The sequence below is a fragment of the Orbicella franksi genome, chromosome 7, assembly GCF_964199315.1.
Source record: "Orbicella franksi chromosome 7, jaOrbFran1.1, whole genome shotgun sequence".
NCBI classification, from domain to species: Eukaryota; Metazoa; Cnidaria; class Anthozoa; order Scleractinia; family Merulinidae; genus Orbicella; species Orbicella franksi.
In genome coordinates, this window is record NC_138151.1 from 30,739,132 (window position 1) to 30,749,911 (window position 10,780).

General features: G+C 41.9%; 1 protein-coding gene across 1 annotated transcript; it reads left to right on the forward strand.

Annotated features, from left to right (window-relative positions):
* The first annotated feature begins 36 nt into the window (after nucleotides 1-36).
* On the forward strand, nucleotides 37-10,760 carry LOC145492887 (dual serine/threonine and tyrosine protein kinase-like). Its single transcript, XM_081472261.1, has 4 exons — nucleotides 37-812; nucleotides 2,369-3,864; nucleotides 4,626-4,863; nucleotides 5,286-10,760. The coding sequence occupies exons 1-4, from the start codon at nucleotides 75-77 to the stop codon at nucleotides 5,685-5,687; spliced, it is 2,874 nt and encodes a 957-aa protein (XP_081328387.1). The 5' UTR covers nucleotides 37-74; the 3' UTR covers nucleotides 5,688-10,760.
* The last annotated feature ends 20 nt before the right edge of the window (nucleotides 10,761-10,780 follow it).

Here is a 10,780-nt window from a genome sequence, read left to right on the forward strand (position 1 = left end):
CTGTTTTCCGAGAAAGGAAGAAACATTAGACACTCCAATAATTCGCTTCATTGCTTTCTGATCTGATCGTCGCCATGCCTCTAAAAGATGTATTCGACGATTTTCGAAAAAGCAAGGCTACGCTAGAGAAAATTCACAGCGACACAGTTCAATACTTCACTGAAATCGCGCAAAAGCTTTCCAATCCGAAGGATGCAGCCATCGCTGCGGAGCTTAGCTACGTGGGTTCGCCGCCGACATCGCCTGATGAAGTGAAAGTCATGGCACAAACAGCCGCGATGGCTGACATTCACCTGGAGTTTGACACGAATCTAGGCGAATTACTTTACACCTCACAGGAGAAGAAGGAAGTCACCTCCCTGTTCTCACAGGAACCAGCGCTGATTTTTGTTGGGCAGACGAACTGCGGCAAAAGCTCCATCATAAACGAACTTTTAGGCTGCAAGGCACTTCCGACTTCTGATCAGCCCAGCACCGCGAGGATTGTTCGCGTCTCCTACGCCGAGGAACCGTTCTGTCGCCTGGTCAACAAAAACGGTAGAACCCTGCAGGAAATAGCCTTAAAGGGAAAGAACAAAATCCCTCGAAGGAAAATCGAGCTCAACCAGAAGGACCGCGGGGATGCTAGCAAGGTGGAAGCGACCGTGGAGACCGGGCTGAATATCGATTTCTTGAAGTCTGGTGTAACTATCATAGACTCGCCCGGAAGGAACGAGAATGAGGCACTGGACAACCTGGTGAAGGAGAAGCTGGAAAATCCACTGGCATTTGTGATCTACGTGGTCGACGGACATAACCTATTTACAAAGCAGGTAAGAATGTCTCTGAAATAAGTTAAATGATACCAGTTTCTTCACTCGATTTACTTCCGTGATGCGAAACGCATCTGCTTCGTTATTCGCTTTATTTTTCCCATGATCGGCATGAATCAGTATACACGTATAGTAGCCCGCTACGCAGAAGTCCTAAAGGCAGGTACACACCGGAGGGTAAAAGACCCTTCGACTAGTCTGTGCAACAAGTCGCAGGGACAAGTCCATTCGTGTGAACTAGTTTAATATTTATGTCTAAAAATAATGGTACGTGGAGACTGAATATTCAAACTAGTTTGAACTGAAGGGACAATTCCCTGTCACTGACTTGTCCCTCAAAACCCGTTATAGGCGTCTCCGTCATATGAACACTGTTCGTGGTTCAAAACCCGTCGTGTGAACTATTGTGGGGCAAGTGCCTTCGACTAAACTAGAGTAAACAAATCACAGATCCGGATCATAGACTCCCATGACTCCCCACGAACTCTGCTCCAAGATGGCGGCCCACAGCTTGGCCATGTTACTACCACGGATAAATGTAAAAGCATTTTACCCCACCCCAACCCCCCCCCCCCCCCCCAAAAAAAAAATGAAAAAAATGAAAAAATGAAAACCGCCTTATCCGGAAATCGGAAAACGATGCACTGAATAATTTAGCTAGAAAATTTGCAGTTTTATTGGTTTGATTTATTTCAATTTAAAAGCCCACCTTCAACCGGTATGCTTTACGACCGTTTGTTTTTATTCTGAAAAGCTTTCATTGTTCAATGTTGAAATCTCATTGGCTGATTCTCCGTGCGGATTTCCTCTGCATTACGCGTGGTGAGCTTCGATGCGCTAGAATTCGCATCTACACGGCAGTTAAAACATTATAGAGTTCCCACGTTCTTTTGGTTTTAGAAGGTTTATTATCATGGATAAATTCAGAATACGAGTTTCTCGAGGACGGTGTAAATTTTTACGGTTCTGCGATCGCTGACGACTCGAATGATGAACAGGACGTAAAAGATACACGCGACATAAACTTTTCAATGACTGTAGCAGTGCGTTTTGATATCGATTCTACGCATCTCTGGGTGATTTTATTTTAAAAGCGAGACAACAAGGAACATATCCCCTTTGCATTCTTGGCTGAAAGTCGAGTGACATGTTGTTGAAGTTAGTTTTTCTCATTTGCATTGCTATGTGATCCAACGTGGATGGGAGGCAATTTCGTACTAAAACTACAAAATAGACCGAAATTCCGTCACCTACATGGTAGAGTATATTGTGATAAAAAATGAGAAATGTTAGCCTTGAAAAGGACTTTCACGCGACCATGCAAAGAAGGAAGGTGTGGGGCTTTCTTGATGGCCCCCTCCCTAGGTTTTGGTTATCATAAGACACTAAAAATTGTCCAGATAGGTAGTTATAGGTATGTCGTAGCCCCCATTCCCCCCTTCCCCCTTCCACCCGTCTCATTTTAATTTTTTTTATAAAAAATGTTCAACGATCCGTATACCCTAGGTTTCTTATGGCAGTGTTTCTTTTTTTAAGTATTTTGTTTTCGTTGTCAGGACAGAGAAGTTCTTAGCGAAATGACTTCCCGACGATCTGACTTGCCAATATTTTTCGTGGTAAGTAAACTCGAACCTGAAGATCGGGCAGAATCCTCAGACGAAGACGAAGAAGCAAGCGCCTCTGCAAGGAAGAAAATCCAAGAGTTGGAAGTACAGTCAAGAAAGAAACAGCGAGTCTACGAAAGACTTGTCAAGCACGGATATCTCTCCGCAGAACCTGGCGTGACCATGGATGAAAACGAACGATTCCACGGTCTCTCCGCTTGGCGCATCCAGAGGTACAATGCGATGAATGAGGAGAACCCTGAGGCCTCCAGTGATGAATTTACCGAGTACATTGAATCCTTTAACAGATTTCAGGACAGCCTGAAAAAGTTCGCTGAGGAATCTTTACGCGCCAGGGTTGAGCGTGTTTGCCAAATTCTCATCCGAGTCTTGTCCAGATGCTTAGATTTCTTCATTCAGAAAGCCAATGTCTTGAAGAAGGGCAAGAAGCTGACGATGAAAACGCTTCAGACTCTGCTACAAGAGGAACGGGAGGTTCACGATAACATCAGTCGCAATCTGGACGCCAAATCCAAAGACGTTCAGGAGATACTGAGTGATGCGTTAAATAATGCTCAAAGTCAGAGTGGTATCCTCAAGGAAGCCGAAAACTTTGAGTACGTTCTGACAGAATTTAACATTCCCCAAGATGGCTTTGTCAAGGAGAAAGCGGCCGTGGCCCACTGCCAAGACCAGCTGCAGCGAATGGTGATCAATAAACTCCAAGGAGAAATCAAGGTAACTCTAAGCATGATGTTTCGATCAAGGGAGCTGTTTTTTACTCAACTGAAAGATCGCATCGAGCGAATTGAAGAGGAGATCGCGGCCGATAGGGAATTTCCTTCAGCGGCTCTTTCCCTCGGAAGAAGCCTTCTTTCATCTTACGAAGTCCAGATCACTTTAAGCAAACACGATGGAATTCAAAGCTTCATCAAAAAAGTGGCCATCCGGGTTTTCGAAATGATTTCTGACCCAGTCGAGGTTATCATCAAGACCGTCACAGGGAAAGTCGAGGTCGGTTCAAAAGAATGGAAGAGGAAGGTTGCCTCAAAAGCTCTAGCGAGAGTAGATCCGTCTAAGATGGCCGAGGAAATCGCGAGCAATCTAAAGACACATTTTTCTGCCTGCCATGAAGAATTCATTGGAGAAATCAAGAAAGTCCAGGGCCTGTTCGACCGCGGAGAGACCATCAAAGACGAACAAAGGGAAAAGATTCTTGAGTTCGCTCCCAATCTTGCCCTCCTAGAAATGCTGGCATACGGTGTCATGGACAGATTCAGATTTGGCCTGCCACGTCAAGGAGAACTTATTGGTACTGGAGCACAGGGCAGTGTCTTTGCTTGTGACAACATTACGACTCCCAGGGGCAAGCCCTGCGTAGTGAAAGTAGTCAAAGTTGCTTCAGAGGAAGTGCTGAAAGATCTTACCCTGGAATTGCACAATACCAGGTATGAATATAAGCAAATCAACGATTGTAATATGACATGTAAGGTCTCGAGCTCTAATCGCTCGATTCGGAGTCCACCAGCACCCTTCCCTTTCCTTTGGTGTATAAGAAACTTTATATAGTAAGTCAAAATATTCTCACATTTTGATTACTTCTTACTTATGATCTACTGGGGGACAGACGCATAGATGACGTCATTAACATATTCTTTTGTGTCTTGTTTTACATAAAACAGATAGATTTTGACGTCTTCTGTGATCTATCACTGAACACACGCACGGCAACACTGAACCTATTTGTATACAAACATTAGAAGAAACCTCGATGCAAAAACCGTCAACTGGCTAGCAAGTAAATTGACTAAAATACATGCGAATGAGTGTTGCGAGTTGATAATGGTAAAAATATATACGTCACAATCAAGAGCCGTTAACGTAATCTTATTTCCAAAATGAGATATTATTCCTTCCTGGAGAAAAAAGATGATGGCTGTAAATTTTACCACAATACCATGCATAAGAACTTTACACAGCCAATAAAGTACAAGGAAATCCCTATTTTTGAACTATTTATCCTTGTATTGAGACGTTCTGTGTGCTAGATTTGAAGGTTTCAGAAATTTTCTGTAGGTTTTTATGAGCGTTGCTTTAAAAGTCTTCGCCCGCCAAGAGTTATGGGTAAATGTACCAGTCGCCACCTTTTTTCCTATGGGCGATTTTTTTGCAATTGTAATATAACAATAATATAAAACTTTATTTGAAGGTCTCTTCAACATGACAACATTTTACCCGTACTGTGCACCATAGTGGAGACAAACCGAGAACGTGGCCTTTCTGTGGCACTTGTCTCGGAGCGAATGAGGTGCGATCTTCAAGAAGGTCTCCCAGCCATTTCGTCTATGAGGAAGAGGCTAGAGATAGCGCTTGACGTGGCCAGAGCCTTGCAGTATCTGCACGCGGAAGACTTGATTCATCGAGATGTTAAAGTGCAGAATGTTTTGGTGAGTGAGTTGATGTCTTCAGGGTCCTTTTTTATGGGAGAGGTACTCTTTAAGAATGGACAAATTGCTTTATCTTAAAGCACCTCCATGGAGATAGCCTTGCGTTTCGACATCTGAAACGTGAAAACATCCTCAGGATCAGGCGGGAATGGTCATACCCGTTCCCGTCTCCCGTTTCTCAAGAGCCGTCCACTTCCTCCTTTAGTGCTCCACTCCAATAGGTTTCCTCTATAGAACTTAAGAGTGGTTTCATCTTCAAAAAAGTGACAACTTTCTCATGGTGTGCTGTTTACTTCTGATATGTTCCCTGAGACCTCCCTTTTCCTTCTGCACTTAACACTGATCACGAAGATTTGGGCTTAGATTCTGAGACACAACCTAGCGATGACTAAATAATAAAATACATTCTTTTGTTCCCTTAGTTGGACGAGAACAACAGGGCTAAGCTGACTGACCTGGGTCTCTGCAAACCCGAAGGCCTTGCCAGCAACTCGCTGGTGGGAACGCCCATCAACATGGCACCTGAAATGATCAAACAACAGTATGACAAAACCATTGACGTGTACGCGTTTGGCATGCTCCTTTGGAGGGTGTGTGAAGGTAAGGGCAACCAACCTCAGAACATAAACCGCCATTTCCTTCCTCTGGTCATGCTCATGTTGAACGCGCTCGATAACAAGACGCCTGAGCGACTGGACGTGTTTCCACAAAGCTGCTGGGAACTTATGGAAAAGTGCTGGAATCTAGTTCCCGAAGAAAGGCCGTCTTTTGACAGTGTCGTAAAGGACCTGGAAACGATTCTTGGAGATGTTAGCATACGATAGGGACATCAATGCAGAACGCAGCAGTTGAAAAGGTTTTACACCAAGTGGTGTCTTTGAAGATAATATTTTTGACTTTGCGAAGAGAACTTTCATGTTAATGTGGTACAGGGTTAAAGGGGAATATCTTGGTTTTTCTGGTAGTTGCTTGGTCTCTGCTCAACAGTTTTTTATTCTTTTATTTTTGAGTAGGAACCTAAGTATTATAGCTACTAGCGTTAGAGAAGAGGCTAGGCCATAGCAATTAAGTTATATAATAAGTCAAATTATTCTCGCGTTTTGATTAGTTCTTACTGATGATCTATTGGAGGACAGACCCATAGATGACGTCATTTAAAATCTTTGTTGTTTCTATAACATATAGAACAAATACATCTCATATTGCCGTGCGTCTGTTCAGCAAAGGACTACAGAAGACGTTAAAATGTTGTAAGAACATCAGTGGCAATCTCGGCTATCCGCGCGTGTGCCACTTTTTTTGTTGTTCTTACCACGTTTTGATGTCATCTGTGACCTACTTCTTAAAGACGCGCAGCAACATGGAACCTATTTGTTAACTATATATAGTTAACAGTATTTTATAGGAGGCAGCGGGGCCGAGTGGTTAGGGCGCCGGCCTTGAAATCCGGAGGTCGCGAGATCAAGTCCCGCTCTGACCACTTAGCTGGAGTTGTTTCTTGTCCGATAGACCCTAGTTCAACTTCTCGGCCACGCTTGTAAATAGCCGACTGGTCTGCCTCCAACCAATTGGGATTCTATTATGTTTATTTGCAATATTTCTTTCATTCAGTTTAAGTGGCATGCCTAAAAATTAGCTAGTTGTGGCTAAGTGCATCGACCACTACAAACATTCAACACTTAACTTTTCTTTTAACTATAGCCGGCATTTCTGTCACAGTTGACTGAAATATTTTCCAGTATATCGATTTAATTGTCGTAGGTAGAGAGAGGTATTGTGAGAGTTGATCGCTTATTATTCTCCCCTAAGTGCATAACACAACGGCCCAGCCAGGGCTACACTCAGGGCCTTTTAGATTGCAACTATAGGCTCAGAAACGCTGTATGGACATCATTCCGATTCGAACTTTTAGCATGGTTGAGGATGAATTAGGTGTCCAGAAAAGCACTCTTCTTTGTCACCGGCTGGTGTGTTTTGGAAAGAATCGCGTTGATCAGAATTTAATCTGTAGACGTTATGACATTATCAATTATAATTTTTTCTAATTTCTATACTCTTTGTATCAAATGGCTATTGCAGATGGCTCTTTACAATCGTTACTTCAACGTGATGTACACTTATTTTTAGACATGGTACCCAGTTCTTCCTCGGATAATGTTATCACGTGCGTTGCATGAATGCTTTTGTGGAGTGCGTGTGTTGACCGCTTGGGCTGTCCACGTGAGCAAAATAGTGATCTAAAATTGACTTGAGTGGGATTACCTTGATAATAAGGCCTATGTGGGGGCTTTACTTCCTTGACCTTCATTCTCTCTTGACTCTTAAACATAAATCCAGTTAAACAACAATCTTGAAAGTTCAAGTTACTCAGGCTCAGTCTTATTTTGAGTACACAAATGCACGTTTGGAACAAGGGAGAGTTATTTAAGGTGGCTTAAAACAGTTTCCAGCACTAAGATTTTGAAGGGTCGTTATCACCACTCTTTATCACTTGATGCTACAATCATGGTATCAAAAAAACTGCCCAATCATTGGTGAACACGTTGCTTTCAGTTTCGTGACACGATAGGTTACGAAAGCAACAGTATGATCTGCTAAAAACAGCTTTAATTACAGCTTTATGGGCCTATAATTCGATAACGGCTATGAAATTTTTTCTTATATTATCAAATTTTGATAAGCATGAAAGACGCAACTTTTGGTAAAGTTTAAAATATTCTGAACATAGGGTTCAGAGCCACCTTAAATTCTTGAGGTGGTCTCACAGCATGGTTTCAAATCAGGAAGACTTTACAACTCCCTGTTGAAAATAAGCTCATCTCACCGAAGCAACTTGATAATTGTCTAGAAATTGCGACGCAGGTTTCAACAACAAAGAGTTGCTTATCGCAATTTTCATTGTGAATCTTCCCAGCAGAAACCACAGGCAGCCCAAGTTCTCTCTATGAACCACACAAGCAACACGATATGGCATCGAATTATAAGGGTTTATATGGGAGTTTCGACAAGATACCCATGGAGGTAGTTAAAAGTGAAAATTCTCAATAAAAATGGCTTACCTTATTTCATACGTGTGTTGTTTGCTCCTGGTGTGGTTATTTTGCCGATTGAACTTGATTTAAGCGACTTTTTTGAATTCCGGTTTTCCCTTCATAAAGAGAGAACTCCTCTCTTTAGATCTTTCTTCAGCCTTGGTCGGTATGTTAATGAGTTCATCCAAATTGTTTCTTTTTTCGAACAAAGCTCATTTAAACTCAGGTGTGAGACTGTTATTGGAATTGTACTGTGTTATAGTCATCGAGCATGTTGCCTTCTTTACTATTTGTGCGAAATTAGTAGTAACAATGGCATTCACATTTACCTTTCCGGGTGTAATTGTGGTTTCGGATTTGAACAAAAAGATTGGCGGATCGACGGATTTGGGCGAAAAAAAGGCATGGATCGGCGGATTTGCATACCCCTATTCACCCCCTCCTCATACATACGGTTTTTTTAATTTTAACAGCTCAGGATGCTTAAAAAAAAACGTTTAAGTACTATAACTCCACGTATATAATAGTTTAAATACACCAAAAGATAATTCTCTTAATTATTTTTTAATTTGATTTGACTACCGCTGATCTCTCCTCAGTCTCCATTCGGCTGTATTAGGGTGGCATTTTTATTGCAATTTTCTGTACGCGGAAAAAAATCCAGGAAAATGCCACTAAAATGCTCGAATAATGGTTGATGCTTTTGCCTGACTAGAATGCTCGAAAAAAAAAATGCTAGTTTAATGTACAAAAGCCTATCCACAGTGGGCGTATTCACCCCTCCGGTCGGTTCAGTTCACAATTAAGGCCAGCACACACGAGGAGACTAGCCCCTGCAACTAGTCCCCTCAAGAGTTTACACGAAGGGACTGGTCGCAGGGACTTGTCCCACGAACAGTTCACATGAAGCGTTTTGAGGAACAAGTCGCGGGGACTTGTCCCAAAAATTCAAACCATTTCATTTGAATTCGTGGGACTAGTTTCTGCAACAAGTCGCGGGGACACGTCCCATCGTGTGAACTAGCCATTTTTACCACAAAATTTAGTCGCAGGGACTAAAATTTGGTCCCTGCGACTAGTCTCACGAATTCAAACTGGTTTGAATTGTTGTTCCTCATAACGCTTCCTGTGAACTGTTCGTGAGATGCGTCCCTGCGACCAGTCCCTTCGTGTAAACTCTTCAGGGCACCAGTTGCAGAGACTAGTCCCCTCGTGTGTGGAAAAATGGCGCACGAAAAAATTGGGGAGAAGCGTGTACATCACGAGTGTGAGGCAATTTCGGGCAAAAGCCCTTTTCACAGTTGGTATTTCTCATTTGCATTACAATGTTGTTCAACGTGGTTGCTAAGCAATAGACCTTTTTAGCTTGGGTTGTTTGTTGCCTCATTTCAGACCAGGTGATTACACTCTTGCAAGGTTCGTGCTCTTTTGGGCGTTTGAAATTCTGACTTTTTTATGACCGTTTCCATGATCTTTCCGAGTTTTCTCTGACCTATGTTAAGCAGTTGTTCTCAAATTTAAGTATTGTCAAAACAATCTATTCTTTAAGGTATCTTCCCACCTTATGAGGCATAAAATGCGTGCTGGTGTTTATTTTTACTGGAATTAACTGGTTTTCTGACTAATGTTTTTTCAACTCTTGATTTTTTTGCCTGTTCATTCTCAGAAGGTATGCTGCTTTTCCATGACTTTCCATGACCCCCACTTCAATTTCAGGACTTTCCAGGACCGGAAAATGAAATTAAAAACTTCCATGACTTTCCAGGTTTTTCATGACCCGTACGAACCCTGTCTTGAGAATTCTTACTTTCAAATTTTCAAATAGTCGCGTGCATGTGAATAACTTTTAGACTGATAAAAGTAGTAGTCTAGAAAATGTCACGTGACCTGTAATGGAAAACAACCCTCCTAGGCTGAAAAGATTTATTTCGGAAAACAAAATAGCCCGAAATTGCCTCGCATCCATAATGAATTACATTGTAAGCTAACCGTGAAATGGGCTACCGTTAACTGCTGCTTATAAGCACTGGGATTATACAACTTCGAAAGGGGTTTTGGAATTTGGCTTTTCAACGGAGGAGCTTATGTCTGGGGAGGGGTGGGGGTGGGCTTATAAGGTGAACGAACACGAGCTGTTGACGAAATGATGGCACAAGCAAAGAGAATTTACATTTTGATCAAATTAAACGTGTTGTTTACCTTTTTCATTGCAGTATTTTCTAAAAGAATAGAAAATATGCTCTCCGTGTTTCTATTGAGTTTTAGTATAAATCTACTATTGTTCTATCACGAATGCGGTTTGCTGATTGGCTACGCTACTCACTATCTATTCTGATAGAGAGTGAGTGGCATAGCGGTGTGGGCTTGTCAAGAAAATGACAGCTACTTCTTGGTGTTTTCAGAACGATTAGGTTAAGTTTTGAACGACTAGTAGATTTATACTAAAACAATTAAATTATTCGCTCTCGATTTCTATCACATGATAGTTGACACTACTAAGAGTTTGGGAGAACTTGAAAAAGCTGTGCCACAGCATTAATTATTTTCTCGTTCTTCCAATATTCCACTTCTGTTTCTCTTAAACAATTAGATTATGAGCTCAAGATTTCTATTGCATGATAGCTGACAAGGGCGCAGCCTGAGTCAACTATCACGCATAGAAATAGAGAGCGGATAATATAATTGTTTTAGTATAAATCTACTGGTCATTCTAAACTTTATCTAATCGGTTCGAAAACGCCAAGAAGCGGACGTTATTTTGTTAAAAAGGGCATTCTGTTACATTACTCACTATCAATCACAGAATAGCTAGTGAGTAGCACAGCCAATCAGAGAACAGCCTTCATGATAGAACACTGTTTATACTAAAACTTGATTAACACATG